Consider the following 22051-nt stretch of genomic DNA (forward strand, 5'->3'; position numbering starts at 1 on the left):
CTGCTATTCCCCCCTTTCCCGATTGAGAATTGCCACCATCTCTCCTTCAGGTCCTCAACGGCATTGAGGTTTACAGCACCAAAATCAGCTGCAAAGTGACCTCTCGCTTTGCCCACAATGTCGTCGTCACCCGCGCAGTCAATCGCGCCGACACCGCCAAGGAGATTTCTTTTGACGTGGAGCTCCCCAAGACGGCCTTCATCACTAGCTTCACCATGTAAGTATTTCTCTGCAGCCATGTCCCATGCCGTGGACTGCCAGCTAGAGGCCATCCAGGAGACAGAGTTGGAGAGAAATGGAAATCTACAGCCATCATGCATGGCATCGAGACTTTTGGGTACTTTGGCTCAGGAATAGCAGATTAAGAAATAACAGCACAAACATAATAATAATAATAATAATGGCATTTATAAGCGCTTACTATGTGCAAAGCACTGTTCTAAGCATTGGGGAGGGTACAAGGTGATCAGGTTGTCCCACGGGGGGGCTCACAGTCAATCCCCATTTTACAGATGAGGTAACTGAGGCACAGAGAAGTTAAGTGACTTACCCAAAGTCACACAGCTGACAATTGGCGGAACCGGGATTTGAACCCCTGACCACTGACTCCAAAACCCGTGCACTTTCCGCTGAGCAATGCTGCTTCTCATCTGATTTGGGGTGGATGTCACACGCTGAATGGGACTATTATTGAGTCTGTGAGCCTTTTAGACTGTGAGCCCACTCACTGTTGGGTAGGGACTGTCTCTATATGTTGCCAACTTGTACTTCCCAAGCGCTTAGTACAGTGCTCTGCACACAGTAAGCGCTCAATAAATATGATTGATTGATTGATTGATTGACGTTATACAAGCTAGGAGTCAAGCTAGGGCGATATGGGAACTGGAGATCAAATAGGAGGTTTACAAATGTCTCTTGGGACCCAAGGTCAATGGTTGTCTTCCCAGTGTCTGCAGTGAACACAGCCTCTGGGGTAAATGTAGGTCTTTGGGAAATTAAGTCAGTAATAAGGTCAGGGAGCTGGCTCTGGCCTGGATATTGGCACACCATTATCAAACCCATTTTTTAAAAATGGTATTTTGTTAATCGCTTACTACGTGGCAGGAACTGTGCTGAGCACTGGGGTAGTTACAGGCTAATCAGGTTGGATGTAGTCCCTGTCCCACATGGACGCTCACAGTCTTATTCCACATTTTACAGATAAGGTAACTGAGGTACAGGGAAATTAAGTGACTTGCCCAAGGCAACACAGCGGACAAGTGGCGGAGCCGGGATTAGGACCACTTTGCAGGCAAATTTATTACTTGTTGGTCACAGTGCAATACCTTGCTCTACCTTATTCTTCATCCCTTCCATCCTTCCAGCTGAAACCAGGCAGGAGTGTACTGGGCGATGGGATTCCTCAGCTACAATGGTTCAAGAATTTGGGAAATCCAGGATTCCATTGCCGACTATAAATTTTCCCTACCACAGAGTTGATCATCCACATTCCATTTTCTGGATAGCATTCTGGAAGCAGCATGGCTCAGTGGAAAGAGCACGGGCTTGGGTCAGAGATCATGGGTTCTAATCCCGGCTCCGCCGCTTGTCAGCTGTTTGACTTTGGGCAAGCCACTTAACTTCTCCGTGCCTCAGTTACCTCAACTGTAAAATGGGGATTATGACTGTGAGCCCCACGTGGGGCAACCTGATCACCTTGCATCCTCCCCAGCACTTAAAACAGTGCTTTGCACATAGTAAGTGCTTAACAAATGCCATCATTATTATTATTATTCTGGCTACTGAATACAGTTGGGAGGCGCCAGTTTTCCTGTGTGGTGGATAACACTCCCTGTCATCTCAAGCTGGCTGGCTCTGAGCTTCAGCATTGGGCTTCTCCAATACTGCAACAATAGGTCATTGGCATTACAGAGGGAACTTCATTGAAGCTGCTGGAAATTCCCCCTCAGTGATGAATTCCCCATGGAATGCCAACCACCTGCTGATGCAGAGTCAGAGAGGCCCAGTGCCATCCCAGGGCCAGAAGTAATAATTGGAGCACAGTTGGCACTTTGTTCATTTGTCTTCCACAGACCTTTTGAATTTTACCTACAGGACATAAACCAGACCATCCCAAACACCTGTTATTCCATAAGGCTTTGGTACTACCAATGATGATTCCGTCAACTGTGTATTCAAGCGAAATCTGTACCTGAATAGCTCCAGGCCCTGCCTGATGTGGCTACTGTCCTGAAAGGGATTCTAGCTCTGGGAAACACCGTCTTGCACCGATCAGGAAGAAAATGGTGTGGGAATTAGGCTGAATAGAGAGATTCATTCTGTCATATTTACTGAGAGCTTACTGTGTGCAGAGCACTGTACTAAGTGCTTTTGGTCTGGGCCCAGCTGAGGTGTCACAGATCTCATCTCATTTGCGTTGGTGTTTTCTGTTTCTGTAGGACAATCGATGGGGTCACCTACCCTGGAAACATAAAGGAAAAAGAAGTTGCCAAAAAACAATATGACAAAGCAGTGTCTCAGGGTAAAACCGCGGGATTAGTCAAGTAAGTTGAAGCTTTGCTTCCGATCCCATTGCCAGGAATGGGACTGACTCACTGCAGCAGGAACTTAAGACTGCTCTGCAATCAAAAGTGAGCAGTGGGGGTGAGCTGGGCTGGATTCAGAATGTGATAAACACCAATGATTTTTGTCACCCACCAGTCCAAGTAAGCGCTCAATGAATACGATTGATCGAATGAATGAATGGTGGCGCCCCCACCCCGTTGCATCATGGGAGTTGTAGTCCTTGCCTCAGCCCGCCTCCTCTCCACACAGCACTTGTATATATATATATATATATATATATATATATATATATATATATGTGTGTGTGTGTGTGTGTGTGTGTGTGTGTGTGTTTGTACATATTTATTACTCTATTTATTTTACTTGTACATGTTTATTCTATTTATTTTATTAATATGTTTTGTTTTGTTGTCTGTCTCCCCCTTCTAGACTGTGAGCCCGCTGTTGGGTAGGGACCGTCTCTATATTTTGCCAACTTGTACTTCCCAAGCGCTTAGTACAGTGCTCTGCACACAGTAAGCACTCAATAAATAAGATTGAATGAATGAATGAATGCTCTGAAATTACACTTTCACAATCTGACCTCTGCCTGCCCACTGTCTGACTGCTGTCCAAACAATGAGGTTGTCAAAACCATGCTCATCTGTTACATGTAGTGGCAGTAATAATAATCACATTTATTGAGTGTCTTCTGAATGCAATGTGCTGTACTAAGCACTTGGAAAAGTACAACAGAAGTACATGTCACGTTTCCTGCCCGTGAGGGGCTTACACTCTAATGGAGGAGACAGAGACAGAAATAAAGATCATGCATATATACGGAAAGGTTGAGGATGGCCAAGTGAATAAATGAAATGAATAAATATCTAAAATGAATAAATATCTAAGTGCAAGAGGAGGTCAAGGAATTGGTGAGAATTGGGCTATTGATTAGTAAGGGTAGGCTTGTTGGAGGAGATGGGATTTTAGGATGTCTCTGAAGGTGGGGAGGGTTGAGGTCTGGCTAATTTGGGGGGAAGGGAGTTCTGGGTGCTGGGGACAATTTGAGCAAGGGAATGAAGGTGAGGTGAGTAAGATAAAAGCTGGATACAGCCAGGAGGTGGGCTTGGGAGGAGAGAAGAGTACAAGCAGGGAAGTAATGGATGAGGAGTGTACTTTCCTTTGCTCTGGCCCTCTCCCTGCCCCACAGCACTTTTGTGTATATGTAAATATCTATAATTCCATTTATTCATATTAATGCCTATTTACTTGTTTTGATGTATATACATATATCTATAATTCTATTTATTTATATTAATGCTATTGATGCCTGTTTACTTGTTTTGATGTCTGTCTCCCCCCGCTTCTAGACTGAGAGCCTGTTGTGGGCAGGGATTGTCACACTTCGTTGCTGAATTGTACTTTTCAAGTGCTTAGTACAGTGCTCTGCACACAGTAAGCACTCAATAAATATGATCGAATCAATGAAGGCATGAATGAAAGTGAAGCCTCTCCCTCTAGACTGTATGCTTGCTTTGGGCAGGAAATGTGTCTACCAACTCTGCTAAATTGTTATATTGTTCTCTCCCAAGCACCTAGTAAAGTGCTCTGTGCACAGTAAGTGCTCAATAAATAAGATTGATTGATTGGAGAGAGCTAGTGGAGAGTTTTGAAGCCATTAGCAAAGAATCTTGGCCTAACTGGAAGCAGTGTGACCTAGTAAAAAGTGGCTTGAGAGTCAGAGGATCTGGGCTCTAATACTGACTCTGCCACTTGTCTGCTGTGTTACCTTGGGCAAATCATTTAACTTCTCTATGTTCCTTCATCTGCAAAATGGGAATTAAATTCTACTCTCTTCTACTTAGACTGTGAGAGCCCCATGGGGGACAGGAACTGTGTTCGTTCATTCATTCAGTCATATTTATTTATTCATTCATTCATTCATTCAATCATATTTATTAAGCATTTACTGTATGCAGAGCACTAAGTGCTTGGAAAGTACAATTCAGCAGTAAAGAGAGACAACCCCTGACCACACCGGTCTTACTGTGTGCACAGCACTGTACTAAGCACTTGGGATAGTGCAATACAACAAGAAACAGACACATTCCCTGCCCACAGTGAGCTTACAGTCTAGAGGTGGGGAGACAGACATTAATATAAATAATTACAGATATGTACATAAGTGCTGTGGGGCTGGAAGCGGGGAAGAACAAAGGGAGCAAGTCATGGTGATGCAGAAGGGAGTGGGAGAAGAGGAAAGTGGGGGTTAGTCAAGATAGGCTTCTTTGAGGAGATGTGCCTTCAATAAGGTCTTGAACCGGGGGGAGAGTAATTGTCTGTCAGATTTGAAGAGGGAGGGCGTTCCAGGCCAGAGGCAGGACGTGGGCGAGGGGTTGGTGGTGAGATAGACGAGACCAAGGTACAGTGAGAAGGTTAGCATTAGAGGAGCGAAGTGTGCGGGATGGATTGCAGTAGGAGTGTAGTGAGGTGAGGTAGGAGGGGACAAGGTGATTGAGTGCTTTAAAGCTAATGGAGAGGAGTTTTTGTTTGATGTGAAGGTGGATGGGCAACCACTGGAATTTTTTGAGGAATAGGGTGACATGTCCTGTACGCTTTTGTAGACAAATGATCTGGGCAGCAGAGTGAAGTATGGACTGGAGTAGGGAGAGGTAAGAGGCTGGAAGGTCAGCAAGGAGGGATAGGATGAGTGATTGTATTAATGTGGTAGCAGTTTGGATAGAGAGGCAAGGGTGGATTTTAGTGATGTTGTGAAGGAGGGACTGACAGGATTTAGTGATTGACTGAATATATGTCCAGCCTGGTTATCTTTTATCTATCCCAGCTCTTAGTACAATGCTTGGCTCATAGTAAGTGCTTAGTAAATGCCATTATTAATGTGGAAGGAGATGGGTAACCACCTGAAGGTTTTAAGAAGAGGGGAGATGTCTTGTGAGTAGTGTTTCAGGAAGATGATCTGAGCAGCAGTGAGGAGTATGGACTGAAAGATGGAGAGGCTAGAGGCAGGGAGAAGCGAGAAGGCCAATACAATAGATCGATTTGAGATATGACAAGCACTAGAACTATGAGGATAATTCCCAAGTCCACCTATGACAGTAATAACAATAATAATGGTATTTGTTGTTTACTATGTGCCAAGCACTGTTCTAAGCACTGGGGATAGACACAAGGTAATCAGGTTATACCAGTCTTAATCCCCATTTTACAGATGAGGTAACTGAGGCACAGAGAAGTTAAGTGACTTGCCCAAGGTCACACAGCAGACAAGTGAGAAGCAGCGTGGCTCAGTGGAAAGAGCACGGGCTTTGGAGTCAGAGGTCACGGGTTCAAATCCCAGCTCTGCCAATGGTCAGCTGCGTGACTTTGGGCAAGTCACTTCACTTCTCTGTACCTCAGTTCCCTCATCTGTAAAATGAGGATTAAGACCGTGAGCCCCACGTGGGACAACCTGATCACCTTGTAGCCTCCCCAGGGCTTAGAACAGTGCTTTGCACATAGTAAGTGCTTAATAAATGCCATCATTATTATTATTAAGTGGTGGAGCCAGGATTAGAACCCACATCCTCTGACTCCCAGGCCCAGGTTCTTGCCACTAAGCCACGGTGCTTCTCTATCAAGTCCTGATTGCTCTCCTTCTCTGCAGTCTCGTATTTCCTCCTGCCTTCAGGACCTCTCTACTTGGATGTCCCGCTGACCCCTCAAATTTAGCATGCCCAAAACAGAACTCCTCATCTTCCCGCCAATACCCTTTCCTCCCCATCTTTCCAATCACTGTAGACAACACCACTATCCTCCCTGTCTCACCTGCCCATAACCTTGGCATTATCCTTGACTCATCTGTCTCATTCGACCCACATATTCTATCTGTCACCAAATCCTGTCACATCCTGCCTTCACATCTCTAAAATCTGCCCCTTCCTTTCCAACCAAACTGCTACTACACTGATCCAAGCACTTATCATATTTCCCTTCAACTACTGCATCAGCCTCCTTGCTGTCCTCCCTGCCTCCAGTCTCTCCTCCTTTCAGCCAGTACTTCACTCTGCTACCTGGATCATTTTTCTAAAAAAAAATTCTGCACACTTTCCCCCATTCCTCAAAAACCTTCGATGGTTGCCCATTTATCTCCTCATCAAAAGAAATTCCTGACCACTGGATTTAAGGTAATAATAATAATAATAATGACATTTGTTAAGCGCTTATTATGTGCCAAGCACTGTTCTAAGCACTGGGGCAGATACAAGGTAATCAGGTTGTCCCACGTGGGGCTCACAGTCTTAATCCCCATTTTACAGATGAGGTAACTGAGGCACTGAGAAGCTAAGTGGCTTGCCCAAGGCCACACAGCAGACAAGAGGTGGAGCCGGGATACACAATCACCTCTCCCTCTCCTACCTAACTTCAATGATCTCCTAACACAACCTATCCCACACGCGTTGCTCCTCTAGTACCAACCTACTCACCATGCCTCGATCTTGTCTCTTTTGTCTCCAACCCCTTACTCACATCCTCCTGCTGGCCCGGAACTCCCTTCCACTTCATATCCAACAGACCACCGCTCTCTCCAACTTCAAAGCTCTACTAAAATCATATCTCCTCCAAGAAGCCTACCTGACTAACCTCTCTTTTCCCCAGTCCATTCGCCCTCACTTCTGCATTGCTTATGCACTTGGGTTTGTACCCTATAAGTACCTTGGTACGTATCCATCCCTTAACCCCAGAGCACTCAAGTCCATATCTCTCTATTCTGCCCCTTCCCCTACCTGTTATTTCAATGCCTGTCTCTCCCTGTAGACTGTAAGCTCCTTGTGGGCAGGGATAGATCTACCTATGTAATTGTATTGTACTCACAAGTGCTTAATACAGTGCACTGCACACAGTAAGCACTCAGTAAATACCACTGATTGATTGGCTGTATGGGTGTAGAGGAAGAAGCAGATCTGCAGGAGGCTTGGGAGGAAAAATTGATCGGCAGTATGCAGTAGAATGGTCGTGAGAACAGAGTGATAGTGAGGAGTCAAGGGTGATTCGAGGTTTGTGGCTTGAGTCACAGGGAGGTTGGTGGTGTTGTCAATGGAGATGGGGATGTGGGGAGGAGGGGAAGGTTTAGGAGGAAAGATGATAAGTTCAATTTTGGACATGCTGAGTTTGAGGTGCTGGCATCCAATGGGAGGTGTCCTGGAAATGAGAGATGTGAGATTGGAAAGAGGGTGAAAGATGAGGGCCAGGGAAGTAGGTTGGTGAATCGTCCTCATAGAGCTGGTAGCTGGCACTATGTGAATTAATGAGTTCCCCCAAGAGAGGGTAAAGGGATTAAGGAGGAGATTTAGGAGAGAGTAGAACCCAACGGACTTGGATAGGAGGAAGTCCTTGATGACTTTGGAGAGTGTGCCCAACTGTAATGGGATGATGGAGAGGAAGTGAAGGCAACGGGTGCAACCCTTCCAAGGAGTTTGGACAGGAAAGGGAGGAGGGAGATGAGGCCATAGCTGGAGAAGTTTATGAGATCCAGAGAGGATATTTTTAGGATAGGGCAGACAAGAGTATTTGAAGGCAGCGGGGAAGGAGTCATGAGAAAGACAGAGAAAGAAAGAATGAGAGAGAGAGAGAGAGAGAGAGAGAGAGAGAGAGAGAGAGAGAGAGAGGTTAAAGGTAGTGTGGTGAGGAGGGAGAAGAAAAGGATGAGAGCAAGTATTTTTTAATAGATGAGAGGCAGTGAAGTGAGAAACACAGGTAGAGGGGACTAGAGGGAGAAATATTTCCTGGTTCTGCTTGTTCTTTTCAATTTTTCTTCTCTCTGTGACACATTCTGTATGTCTGTCACCTCCATTAGACTGTAAATTATTGAGGTCAAGGCCTATGTCTTTTACCTCTATTATACTTTCCCAAGGGCTTATTATAGTGTTTGTTCACAATAAGTACTAATAAATACCATCCACTGATTAATTGTTTGACTGCAAAATAAGTGTAAACTGAATGAAACTGGCTTAGATTTCTTCTCTGGCCAATGGAGTTTAAATGCCCATTGCTTATTCCCGTGGACTGTAAATTCCTTTGTTAAGCACTGACGATGTGCCAGTCACTGTACTGGCATTGGGGTAGATGCAAGCTAATCAGGTTGGACACAGTCCAAACTCCATATGGGGCTCACAGTCACAATCCCCATTTTACAGATGAGGGGACTGAGGCACAGAGAAATAAAATGAGTTGACCAAGGTCACACAGCAGACAAGTGGTGGAGCCGGGATTAGAACCTGGATGGCACTACCATCCTTCCCGTCTCAGAAGCCCGCAACCTTGGTGTCATCCTTGACTCCGCTCTCTCGTTCACCCCTCACATCCAATCTGTCACCAAATCCTGCTGGTCTCACCTCCGCAACATCACCAAGATCCGCCCTTTCCTCTCCATCCAAACCACTACCCTGCTCATTTAATCTCTCATTTTATCCCGACTGGATTACTGCATCAGCCTCCTCTCTGATCTCCCATCTTCCTGCCTCGACCCACTTCAATCTATACTTCACGCTGCTGCCTGGATCATCTTTGTGCAGAAACGCTCTGGACATGTTACTCCCCTCCTCAAAAATCTCCAGTGGCTACTAATCAACCTACACATCAGACAAAAATGCCTCACTCTTGGCTTCAAGGCTCTCCATCACCTCGCCCCCTCCTACCTCACCTCCCTTCTTTCCTTCTACAGCCCAGCCAGCACCCTCCACTCCTCTACCGCTAACCTCCTCACTGTGCCTCGTTCTCACCTGTCCCGCCGTCAACCCCCGGCCCACATCCTCCCCCTGGCCTGGAATGCCCTCCCTCCGCACATCTCCCAAGCTAGCTCTCTTCCTCCCTTCAAAGCCCTACTGAGAGCTCACCTCCTCCAGGAGGCCTTCCCAGACTGAGCCCCCTCCTTTCTCTCCCCCTCCTCCCCCTCCCCATCCCCCCCACCCTACCTTCTTCCCCTCCCCACAGCACCTGTATATATGTTTGTACATATTTATTACTCTATTTTATTTGTACATATTTACTTTTCTATTTATTTTATTTTGTTAATATGATTTGTTTTGTTACCTGTCTCCCCCTTCTAGACTGTGAGCCTGCTGTTGGGTAGGGACCATCTGTATATGTTGTCACCTTGTATTTCCCAAGCGCTTAGTATAGTGCTTTGCACACAGTAAGTGCTCAATAAATACGATTGAATGAATGAATGAATGAACCTAGGTTCCAGGTGCTCTATCCACTAGACAATACTGCTTCTTGTGGACAGGGAATGGGTCTACCAACTCTGGTGTACTGTTACTCTCCTGGGCACTGGGCACTTAGCACAGTGCTCTGCACACAGTAAGTGCTCAATAAGTACCATTGATTGCACAAATCAATCCTCCTCCCACCAGAGTGCTTAGTCTTGCTTGTGCCCCTTAAGGACCCAGAGAAGAGAGACATTAGTCCCTACACCTAAACCAGAGGAATGCTGTGTAAGTGGGTAGCCCAGGACTGGTTTCTTGCCACTGGCAGAAGCAGCAGCACCAATTGGCAGAACGCTTGGTACCTGAACAACTGCCTTTAGGAACACACTGCTCACCCTGTTTGGTCAAGGGGTGAGGAAAGGTTCCCCCCTTTTATACGTGAATTGGGTGAAAGGGGCTTCAACCCACAGACTGGATTTCACTACCAACAGTATCATCTTGGAATACGGAGGGCAGCTCTGTCTTTAGTCCCGGGGAATCATGCGGTCATTCTGGGAAGGATTAAACTGCCACAGTCTCAGAACATTCGAGGGTGGGTAGACTCGGGGAATATTCTACTAATGGGAACTATTCTGCTTTCTCTGTCTTGGTCAGCTACCTGCAGGAGTCAGGACCCAACCCCAGGAGTTGTTTTGCCTATACGTTCCGATGACATTGGCTGAAGAGTTTCCCTCATTCTTAAATGCCTCCGAACTCCGGCTCGGCTCCCTCTTCCCACACGGGGGCCTTAAGGCAGCCCTTGTGGTGACCAGCCTGAAAACGAGCCCTAGGACAGAGTGGCCAGTTGGAGCGAATCCCCAAGTATCTGGCCGTCCTTCCCTCTAAGGAGCGCAGAGAGGCTGATCATCCTGTGACCCTGACCTTGAGGCTCAGTAGCTCTCACCATCTTGGAAGCTCCCTGAGATGGAAATGGTCACCTCCTCCCACAGAGACAAAACCCTTCCCCAGTGAAAGGGATGCCGTCTGTCACCCTTCAGAAGGTTACGGGCCCAGTCTGAGGCTGTTGGGCCTTACGGAGACCAGGAATGGTAAGGACTCATCTGGAGCCTGGTGTCTCTGAAGATGGCTCTTTCCCAAAGAAATCGGTGACAGGAAAATGGCCTGGGCACCGTGGAGTCACATCCAGAGTCATGGCTACACCTAGAGTTTGCCATCAGTACTTTTCTGGTTCATCATTTCCTGGTTTCCCCACTTCCAGGGCCTCGGGGAGGAAACTGGAAAAGTTTACCGTTTCAGTGAATGTCGCAGCTGGCAGTAAAGTCACTTTTGAGCTGATCTATGAGGAGTTGTTGAAGCGGCATTTGGGGAAATACGAGATGTTCCTTAAAATCCAACCCAAGCAGCTGATCAATCACTTCGAGGTAAAACATGCCTAGGTTTTTTCTGTCCCTCAGAGCCACAGACGCCAGCGGGAGAGCAGTGTGGGATCTGGTTAACCATTGGTTAAATGTGTGAAAGCAGTTGCTTGTCTTCTCTCCCACGATACTTAGGCCCTCAGAAAGAAGATCTAACCAATGGACCTACCCTCATTTGGTCAGCCTCGGGAAAGATTCCTGAAGGAAACAGGTCTTGAGCTGTGACGTTGAGAAAAGGGAAGAAGGTGCCCTGGTGGACAGGAGCAGGGAGGTTATTCCAGGCAGAGGGACAGCATGGGCAAGGGATCGGAGACAGGAAAGGGGGTTAGGGGACAGGAGCCTACAAGATGGTCAGGTTGGCTGGAATGGAGAGGGCAGGCTGAGGTAGAGCAAGAGATGGAGGTGAAACTTTGTGGTATTTGTTAAGCTTTACTATGTGCCAAGCACTGTACTAAGCAGTGGGGTACATACAACATGTCCAGGTCCCCTATGGGGCTCACAAACTAAGTAGGAGGAAGAACAGGTATTGAATCACTATTTTGCAAATAAGGGAACTGAGGTGTAGAGAAGTGACTTGCCTAATGTCACACAGCAGGTAAGTGGCAGAGCCAGGATTAGAACCCAAGTCCTCTGACTCCCAGTCCAGTGCTTTTTCCTCTATACCAGGCTGCTGAAGACTTAAGCAAGTTCATCTTTCTTGTCCAGAGATGACTCAAGCTCTTCCAACTCAGTCCTTTGCTGTCTTTGCCTTTTTTTATGATTATCCTTAATTTTGTTTTTTAGATAGAGGCTGACATCTTTGAACCCCAGGGTATCAGCTCGCTGGATGCAGAGGCGACATTCATGACCAACGACCTGCTAGGAGTACTTACCAAATCCTTCTCAGGAAAAAAGGTCTGGTGGAAAGCAGTGGAGAATTAGAGCAGGGCACTTGCAAGTCTATGACTTTAAGTTCGTCATACAATGGGTATTTTGGAAACATTTGGCTTAGAGCCTGGGGAGTGGAGATTTTACCCCTAGGGAGGTGGTGTTTAGATAGAATTCCCAGTGGAAGCAGCCATCATTGTTAGAGAGGGCTAAGGATCGCAGTATTGTCAGCCCTTTTATGCAACTTTTCTCTCTGTTCCTGAGTTAAGGTTGGATTATAAATTATGTATTTCTATCAATGTCCCCTCCAGACTGTAAGCTTGCTGTGGGCAGAGAAGGTGTCTACCATAAGTACTAATGATGACTGATGATCAGATGATCAGAGACTAACTTGGGTGAAGGGAACTATATCATATAGGCACATCTTAAATAGTCTAGGTCTGGATTCTTTCTCCCAGGTCCCAGACATTTTCTCCTTTTCCCTCTATTATCCTCTCTACCCTTTCACTTTCCCTCTATTACCCTCTCTACCCTTTCACAGTCCTCTACTGGGGATGCAATCAATGGTATTTATTGAGCACTTACTGGGTGCAGAACACTGTACTAAATTTATGGGAGAGTACCAGAGTTGGTGGACACGATCCAATGTCAACATTTTGCTCCTTCACTTGGCCCAGGGCAACCTCTCTCCAGAAGTCTTCCTCCTACTTTCAAATCCCCATCTCCCTTCTCTTCTCCCCCGAGACTCTTTACTTGAGGAATGTCTACTCTGACTCACTACTGGGCAAGGAGCCCAGCATAACCTGTTACCAAACTCAGCTCTAGATAGGTGCACTACGTTTGGTCTGTGAATTCTCTGGGTTCTATAGAGTGTATACAGCTGTATATTGTTAAAGAGAAAAGAACAGGCTATGAACCTTCTCCCAAGTTGGGAGAAGCGGAGGAAAGCTGTCAGTAACCCTACTGGCCAAAGTTTGGCTAGATCTGGTAGGAGACAAATGTTTCTTGAGGCCCTTCTCCCCTTACGATCCTCTCTCCATCCTCCACCACCCCCTCCCTACATCCTCGTCCTGTCCAAAACTCCACTGCTGAGGATGACAGCTGGAAGCTGTTCTCGTGTTCTCCAATGACCTCCTGCTTGCCAAATCCAACAGCTCATACTCTATCCTAATCCTCCTCGACCTCTCAGCTGCCTTTGACACTGTGAACCACCCCCTTCTCCTCAACATGCTATCCAACCTTGGCTTCACAGACTCTGTCCTCTCCTGGTTCTCCTCTTATCTCTCGGGTCGTTCATTCTCAGTCTCTTTTGCAGGCTCCTCCTCCCCCTCCCATCCCCTTATTGTGGGGGTTCCTCAAGGTTCAGTTCTTGGTCCCCTTCTGTTCTCGATCTACACTCACTCCCTTGGTGACCTCATTCGCTCCCACGGCTTCAACTATCATCTCTACGCTGATGACACCCAGATCTACATCTCTGCCCCTGCTCTCTCCAGGCTCGCATCTCCTCCTGCCTTCAGGCATCTCCATCTGGATGTCTGCCCGCCACCTAAAACTCAACATGTCGAAGACTGAACTCCTTGTCTTCCCTCCCAAACCCTGCCCTCTCCCTGACTTTCCCATCATTGTTGATGGCACTACCATCCTTCCCATCTCACAAGCCCGCAACCTTGGTGTCATCCTCCCCCGGGCCTGGAATGCCCTCCCTCTGCCCATCCGCCAAGCTAGCTCTCTTCTTCCCTTCAAGGCCCTACTGAGAGCTCACCTCCTCCAGGAGGCCTTCCCAGACTGAGCCCCTTCCTTCCTCTCCCCCTCATCCCCCTCTCTATCCCCCCATCTTACCTCCTTCCCTTCCCCACAGCACCTGTATATATGTATATATGTTTGTACATATTTATTACTCTATTTATTTATTTATTTTACTTGTACATATCTATTCTATTTTATTTTGTTAGTATGTTTGGTTTTGTTCTCTGTCTCCCCCTTCTAGACTGTGAGCCCACTGTTGGGTAGGGACTGTCTCTATATGTTGCCAGCTTGTACTTCCCAAGCGCTTAGTACAGTGCTCTGCACACAGTAAGCGCTCAATAAATATGACTGATTGATTGATTGATTGATCCTCAACTCCGCTCTCTCGTTCACCCCTCACATCCAAGCCGTCACCAAAACCTGCCGGTTTCAGCTCCGCAACAGTGCCAAGATCCGCCCTTTCCTCTCCATCCAAACCGCTGCCCTGCTCGTTCAAGCTCTCATCCTATCCCGTCTGGACTACTGTATCAGCCTCCTCTCCGATCTCCCATCCTCTTGTCTCTCCCCACTTCAATCCATACTTCACGCCACTGTCTGGATTGTCTTTGTCCAGAAATGCTCTGGGCATGTTACTCCCCTCCTCAAAAATCTCCAGTGGCTACCAATCAACCTATGCATCTGGCAGAAACTCCTCACCCTCGGCTTCAAGGCTGTCCATCACCTCGCCCCCTCCTACCTTACCTCCCTTCTCTCCTTCTACAGCCCATCCCTCACCCTCCGCTCCTCTGCCGCTAATCTCCTCACCGTGCCTCGTTCTCGCCTGTCCTGCCGTCGACCCCTGGCCCACGTCATCCCCCTGGCCTGGAATGCCCTCCCACCCCACATCCTCCAAGCTAGCTCTCTTCCTCCCTTCAAGGCCCTACTGAGAGCTCACCTCCTCCAGGAGGCCTTCCCAGACTGAGCCCCCTCCTTCCTCTCCCCCTCCCGCCCTCCATCCCCCCCGCCTTACCACCTTCCCGTCCCCACAGCACCTGTATATATGTTTGTACATATTTATTACTCTATTTATTTTACTTGTACATATCTATTCTATTTATTTTATTTTTTTAATATGTTTTGTTTTGTTCTCTGTCTCCCCCTTCTAAACCGTGAGCCCACTGTTGGGTAGGGACCATCTCTATGTGTTGCCAACTTGTACTTCCCAAGCGCTTAGTACAGTGCTCTGCACACAGTAAGCACTCAACAAATATTGATTGATTGATTGTTCATTCTGTGCACTTTGGTGAATTAGTGAAGTCAAAGGCACTCAGTCCAACAAGATAAGACTGATGAGCACTAGAGTTACCACTTCTAACCAATAACTAACCATTAACATGAGAAGCAAGGCCTAGTGGATGGCCTGGGAGTCAGAAGGACCTGGATTCTAATCCCTGCTCCATCATTTGTCTGCTGTGTGACCTTGGGCAAATCATTTAACTTCTCTGTGCCTCAATCTCTTCGGCTGTAAAATGGGGATAGGGCAGAGTGAACCCCATGCAGGAGAGGGACTGTGTCCAACCTGATAACCATGTATCTACCCCAACACTTCATACAGTGCCTGGCACATAGTAAGCACTTAACAAATACCATAAAAAAACCAAACAAACAAAAAACTGACCACTCATAGGTACTAATCTAATCATACTGGCCTCAGCATATGCCCAGCGACAGTGGAAACATTTCTTGGAGAGTTTGTTTCCTTACTAAACATTGTTTGAGGGAAATGCTTTTTCTCTGCACAGGGTCACGTGTCTTTCAAGCCAACCCTGGATCAGCAACGTTCATGCTCAAACTGCACCACGTCTTTGCTGAATGGAGATTTTACAATAACATACGATGTGAACAGGGAATCGCCAGCTAATGTGCAGGTATTGCCAACTTCTTGACCATGTGGTCCTTCTACCCAGGCTGAGAAGGGACCAATGACAGGAGAGTGAAATGCAGGTCTCAGTTGCTGCGCTATCTTGCAACCTCTTGAAGGAGGTATAAGGCAGATGGGGTGGGGGGGATGGCAAATTCTCTGTTCTCACCTACGAGGCCGGCACGCTGTTTTCAAGTCCTACATTTGTAGATTCCTGTCCTCTGTTTTTCAGATTGTCAATGGATACTTTGTGCACTTCTTTGCCCCCAAAGATCTCCCAGTTGTGCCCAAGAATGTGGTCTTTGTCATTGATGTCAGTGGCTCAATGTATGGTCGGAAACTTGTTCAGGTAACTCTCCTACATAATTAACAAGATTAGCTTGCAAAGTTGGAAAGACACACTTTACAGGAATCCATTTTATGGGACACAATGAAGGAGGATGCTGGTGGGGGGAGGGGAGGTAATAAGTACAAATCTGCTTTTAAAATAACCCCCCGGATCATCATCATCAATCGTATTTATTGAGCGCTTACTGTGTGCAGAGCACTGTACTAAGCACTTGGGAAGTACAAGTTGGCAACATATATCATCCCTTGCCTAGATAGCCCCTCGTATGCACATGGTGCCAGACCAGAGAAGGCTATCAGTCAATCAGTCAATCAATCAGTGGTATTTCTTGAGCACTTACTGTGTGCAGAGCACTGTACTAAGCGCTTGAGAGAGGACAATGTAACAGAATTGGTGGCTGAAGGGCCTCCCCCAATCCCATCCCTTCCCCCAGAGGTTAGGTTGTCTCCAGGGCAGCCCTAGGGGTGCAAGTCAGTCCAGAATGGTCCCCCACTTTTCTTTGACCCTGGATAGTTTTTTGCCCCAATCCAACTCTTTTTTTGTGCATTGGCTTTTTGAGTGATCCTCACCCATAAAGCTTATAATAGTATGGCCTAGTGGATGGAGCCCGGGCCTGGGAGTCAGAAGGTCATGGGTTCTAATCCTGGCTCTGCCACATGTCTGCTGTGTGGCCTTGGGCAAGTCACTTCACTTCTCTGGGCCTCAGTTACCTCATCTGTAAAATTCATTCATTCAATCATATTTATTGAGCGCTTACTGTGTGCAAAGCACTGTACTAAGCACCTGGGAGGTACGAGTTGGCAACATATAGAGATGGTCCCTACCCAACAGCAGGCTCACAGTCTAGAAGGGGGAGATAGACAACAAAACAAAACAAAACATATTAACAAAATAAAATAAATAGAATAGTAAATAGAATACTAAATATGAGGTATGAGACTGTGAGCCCCACGTGGGACAAGGACTATGTCCCACCCGATTTGCTTGTATCCACCCCAGAGCTTAGTACAGTACTTGGCACATAATAAGTGCTTAACAAATACCATTATTATTATTATTAATAATAATAACAATAGTGAAGTGCTTACTATGTGCCAAACTATACTAAGCACTGGGGGAGATATAAGATAATCAGGTCGGACACAGTCTATGTCCCACATAGGACTCACAGTCTAAATAGTAGAACAGGTACTGAATCCCCATTTTACAGATGAGAAAACTGGGGCACAGATAAGTTAAATGACTTGCCATTGGTCACACAGTAGATGACTGGCAGAGCTGGGATTAGAACTCAGGCCCTCTGATCCTAGGCTTGTGCTCTTTCTACTAGGATATTAAGGCATATCTAGGCATGTCTACTAGTTACAAACTCTTTCCCCCCACACACACACAGACACTTGCATCCACACTTTGAAATACCTTATATCAAGGTTTCACACTCCAGCATTGCAAGTAAAATTCACTGGGCAGTCTGTAAAAGCCAAACAAAGTTGATTTCAGAGACTCTGATTGAATAGTGGAATCAGAAAAAGACACTGAATGCCCAATTAAATATCCATAAATACACGAGTACTAAGAATGGGTGTAATTACCTATGTAGGTACTAGAGGTGGCTTGGCAGATGAAGACAATTGCATGACAGAGGGAAAGATGAAGACACTGAGGAATAAGGAGGTCAAGTGACTTGCCCAAGGTCACAAAGCAGGCCGACAGCAGAGTTGAGATTAGAACGCAGGACTCTTGATGCCCAGTCCCATGGTTTTAGGGAATTAGAGGAAAAAACTTCTTATGGCTTCTTCAGTCCCCTTCAGTTCTGCCTCCAAAAGGGGCCTGGATATTTCCACAACTAGGCTGTGCCAACAACTGCATTTATATGCACATTCAAATGTTCTTCTTTTAGACAAAAGAGGCCCTCCTCAAAATACTGGAAGACATGAAGGAGGAGGATTACCTGAATTTCATCCTGTTTAGTTCTGATGTAACAGTCTGGAAGGATACCTTGATCAAGGCCACTCCTGAGAACCTGAAGGAAGCAAAAGACTTTGTGAAGAATATTCAAGACCAAGGAAGTAAGTGTTATTTCAGTAGCATCAGTGTAATCAGTTGTTCTCCCTTACTGCCCTTGGACCTGTGTCAACTCAGCATCCTAACTCCACTCCAAGGCTCTGTCACCAAATGTCCCCACCTTACATATCGGTTCTCGTCACCGACTACTCCCCAGCTCACTCTTTGTCATTACTCCCAGGCTCACATCTTAACTGGACCCTTCTCTCAATTTTCTCACTATTTTCCTGGCTTAGAACTTCCTCTCTTCCCACATCAGATGGACCACAGCTCTCCTAATATTTATAGCCCTCCTGAAATCCCATCTCCTCCAGCCAGCTTTCTCCAATTAATTCCCAACAGCCCACACAGTAACAACCTACAATCCACCTCTAGCCTGTATCTATTGCATGTAGGTATATATTTATTTAGTTTTACACCACCATCCTTCCGGACTGTCTCTATATGTTGCCAACTTGTACTTCCCAAGTGCTTAGTACAGTGCTCTGCACACAGTAAGCGTTCAATAAATACGATTGAATGAATGAATGAATCTCTCTCATTCAACCCACATATTCAGTGTCACTAAATCCTGTCTGTTCGACGTTCACAACGTCGCTAAAATCCGCCCTTTCCTCTCCATCCAAACTGCTACCACATTAATCCCAGCCCTTGTGATCCTCCTCAGCTGGAAGCAATTGGACTGGAGTCAACTAGTCAGAAACTCCTAGCACATGATTAGTATGGTCTGATAACCAGCCAACATCCTTATTGCTTTAAAATGGTAGATTTGCTCCTCAGCGATAACAAGAGAAAACACAAAGACACACTTGATGCACAATAATTCCTTCCCTCACTGGACCCTCAATCTGGGGTCTCCTCTGCAACCTCTCACCTGGTTCAGTAGCAACCCCTGAATGTTGCAGATTCAGTTTGCCTGGGCTCTGGCTCACTCAAGAGACCAAAGATCCCCACCTTCCCTTGGTAGAAACAGTAGCAGAAGTCAAAATGGTATTTTTTGAATGTCTATTGAACGCAATGAACTGTACTTTTTGCTTGGGGAAGACAACAGGTGTGTAGGACACATTTCTTGCCCACAATCAATCCATCAACTAATTGTATTTGCACTGTACTAAACGCTTGGGAGAGTACAATACAACAGAATGAGCAGACACGTTCTCTGCCCATAACAAGCTTACACAATGAGCCCTCTCCTCCCCATTTGCGGTTAGACCTGCCACCGGGCTTTGAGGAGGTGATCTCATGTTTAGCTAGAGCTTGGCGCTTCTGTTCCTCTTTATCTCTCGTGCCTCCAGATTAGCCCTACTAATAACAATAATAATAATAATGGCATTTATTAAGTGCTTACTCTGTGCAAAGCACTGCCCTAAGCGCTAGGGAGGTTACAAGGTGATCAGGTTGTCCCACGGGGGGTTCACAGTCTTAATCCCCATTTTACAGATGAGGGAACTGAGGCCCAGAGAAGTTAAGTGACTTGCCCAAAGTCACACAGCTGACAATTGGCAGAGCTGGGATTTGAACCCATGACCTCTGACTCCAAAGCCCAGGCTCTTTCCGCTGAGCCACACTGCTTCACTACCAGGAGTGGGTTCCCTTATGGTATGATAAAGCTTTACCCAGTGCTTAATTTGTGCCAGAGCTGGCCAGGGCTCAGCCCTGGCACCTCTGGGTTTGGCAGTTTGTAACAATAATAATTATTATGGTATTTGTTAAGCACTTACTATGTGTCAGGCACTGTACTAAGCTCTGGAACAACAGTACTTGTTAAGCCTTGTTCAAAGCACTGGGGTAGACACAAGTTAGGTTGGACACAGTTCCTGTCACACAGGGGGCTCACACTCTTAATCCCCATTTTATAGATGAGCTGAGGCCCAGAGAAGTTAAGTGACTTGCCCAAGGTCACACAGCAGACATGTGATGGAGCCAGGATTAGAACCCAGGTTCTTCTGGCTCCCAGGCCTGTGCTCTATCCATTAGGCCATGCTGCCCAGCTTGCTCTTTGGAAATAATGAAATGATACAGCTGCTCATTAAATGTCATTATGAATAGCAAGTGCACATTACATCACTGATTGAGTTTTGGTATCATTTTCATTACAAAGTAAGTCATCACTGTAGCCAGCACCACCATCCTTCCTGTCTCACAAGCTCATAACCTTGACGTTATCCTTGACTCCTCTCTCTCATTCAACCCACATAGTCAATCCATCACTAAATCCTGTCGATCCCATCTTCACAACATTGCTAAAATCTGCCCTTTCCTCTCCATCCAAACTGCTATCACGTTAATACGCTCATCCTATCTCAGCTGGATTACTGCAGCAGCCTCCTTGCTGACCTCCCAGCCTTCTTTCTCTCCCAACTCCAGTCCATACTTCACTCTGCTGCCTGGATCATTTTTCTACAAAAACGTTCAGGCCATGTTTCCCCACTCAGAAAAACTCCTGTGTTGCCCACCCACCTCGGCAAACAAAAACTCCTCACCAGTCAGTCACCTTGCCTCCTCCTACCTCACCTCGCTACTCTCCTACTACAACCAGGCCCTCACACTTCGCTCCTCGAATGCTAACCTTCTCACAATACCTCAATCTTGTCTATCTCACCACCGACCTCTCGACCGACTTCTCGTCCACCTCGTGGCTCTGGCCTGGAATGCCCTCCCTCCTCAAATCCAACAATTACTCTCCTCCCACTTCAAAGCCTTATTGAAGGCACCCCTCTTACAGCCCGTTGTTGGGAAGGGATTGTCTCTGTTGCCAAATTGTACTTTCCAAGTGCTTAGTACAGTGCTCTGCACACAGTAAGCACTCAATAAATATGATTGGATGAATGAATGAAGACCTCTTTCCTTTTCTCTCCCTTCTGCGTCACCCTGACCTGCTGCCTTTGTTCTTTCCCCTCTCAGCCCCACAGCACTTACGTACATATCTGTAATTTATTTGTGTTAATGTCTGTGTCCCCCTCCCTCTCCCCGCTCCAGTCTCCCAGCTCGTTGTGGGCAGGGAATGTGTCTGTTTAATGTTGTAAGTGCTCAATAAATATGATTGAATGAATGAATGAATAAATGTCTCCAGCCCTGGCACTGATCTCCCTGACCATAAGGAACTCTTTGTTAAATCCCCTTCAGTCTAGAATTAATTAATTTGTATGAAAACCTAGAAGCTTCACCATGTCCTGAAACTACAGGAACTCTTTACAAATGAACCTGGTGTATCTTCATTGCAGTGACCAACATAAATGATGGTTTAATGCGGGGAATCAAAATGCTGAATGAAGCTCGAGAAGCAAATGTCATTCCCAAAAGGAGTACATCCCTGATCATCATGCTGACAGACGGTGAAGCCAATGTCGGTAAGCACCTAAAAGGCACAAGGTCATCTGTCAAGGGACTTCAGTCCATTCTGCTAAAACAGGTGTTTTCATTACACAATTTCAATAGAAAGTGATGGAAAATAGGGGAATGTTGTTACCATAATGCTATTGTGAATTGGGTATAAGGATGAAATTCAGCCAGGAATGCTGTGGAATGGAAAGCCTGATATCAGTTCTTCATTAGCATTTCAAAAGTAATTGCAAGTTCATCTAGATCCCCTACAACACCCTGTAGTTGTAGCACCCACCGTGTCTGACACTGCACACATGCACACATTCATTCATTCATTCAATCGTATCTATTGAGCACTTACTGTGTGCAGAGCACTGTACTAAGCGCTTGGGAAGTACAAGTTGGCAACATATAGAGATGGTCCCTACCCAACAATGGGCTCTTCCAATCCCACAATGGGCCAGCTTTGTATTGTCAGAAGAATGTTCCCTAACTCCATAATAATGGTCTAACCTGAACATGTAGTGACAACAGTGTGCATTTAAAATTCAGTGTTTACTAGATACAGATTTTAAACAATGCAGATCGTTTGACCATGAAATGCTAATGACCACTGCTAAGGGTTAAAGAAATTTCA

The 22051-nt window shown here is 46.2% G+C and overlaps 1 protein-coding gene across 1 annotated transcript in view; it reads left to right on the forward strand.

The window, feature by feature from the left end:
• LOC119919592 (inter-alpha-trypsin inhibitor heavy chain H3-like) overlaps positions 1-22051 on the forward strand; it is a 39642-nt gene that overhangs the window by 3132 nt on the left and 14459 nt on the right. Inside the window, exons 3-10 of the mRNA XM_038740138.1 lie at positions 51-217; positions 2439-2543; positions 11008-11170; positions 11948-12058; positions 15559-15684; positions 15910-16026; positions 17927-18095; positions 21315-21440. Of these exons, the coding sequence (XP_038596066.1) occupies positions 51-217; positions 2439-2543; positions 11008-11170; positions 11948-12058; positions 15559-15684; positions 15910-16026; positions 17927-18095; positions 21315-21440 (1084 nt within the window). The remainder of the gene's footprint in view (positions 1-50; positions 218-2438; positions 2544-11007; positions 11171-11947; positions 12059-15558; positions 15685-15909; positions 16027-17926; positions 18096-21314; positions 21441-22051) is intronic.

The sequence above is a fragment of the Tachyglossus aculeatus genome, chromosome X1 (assembly GCF_015852505.1).
Source record: "Tachyglossus aculeatus isolate mTacAcu1 chromosome X1, mTacAcu1.pri, whole genome shotgun sequence".
Classification (NCBI taxonomy): domain Eukaryota; kingdom Metazoa; phylum Chordata; class Mammalia; order Monotremata; family Tachyglossidae; genus Tachyglossus; species Tachyglossus aculeatus.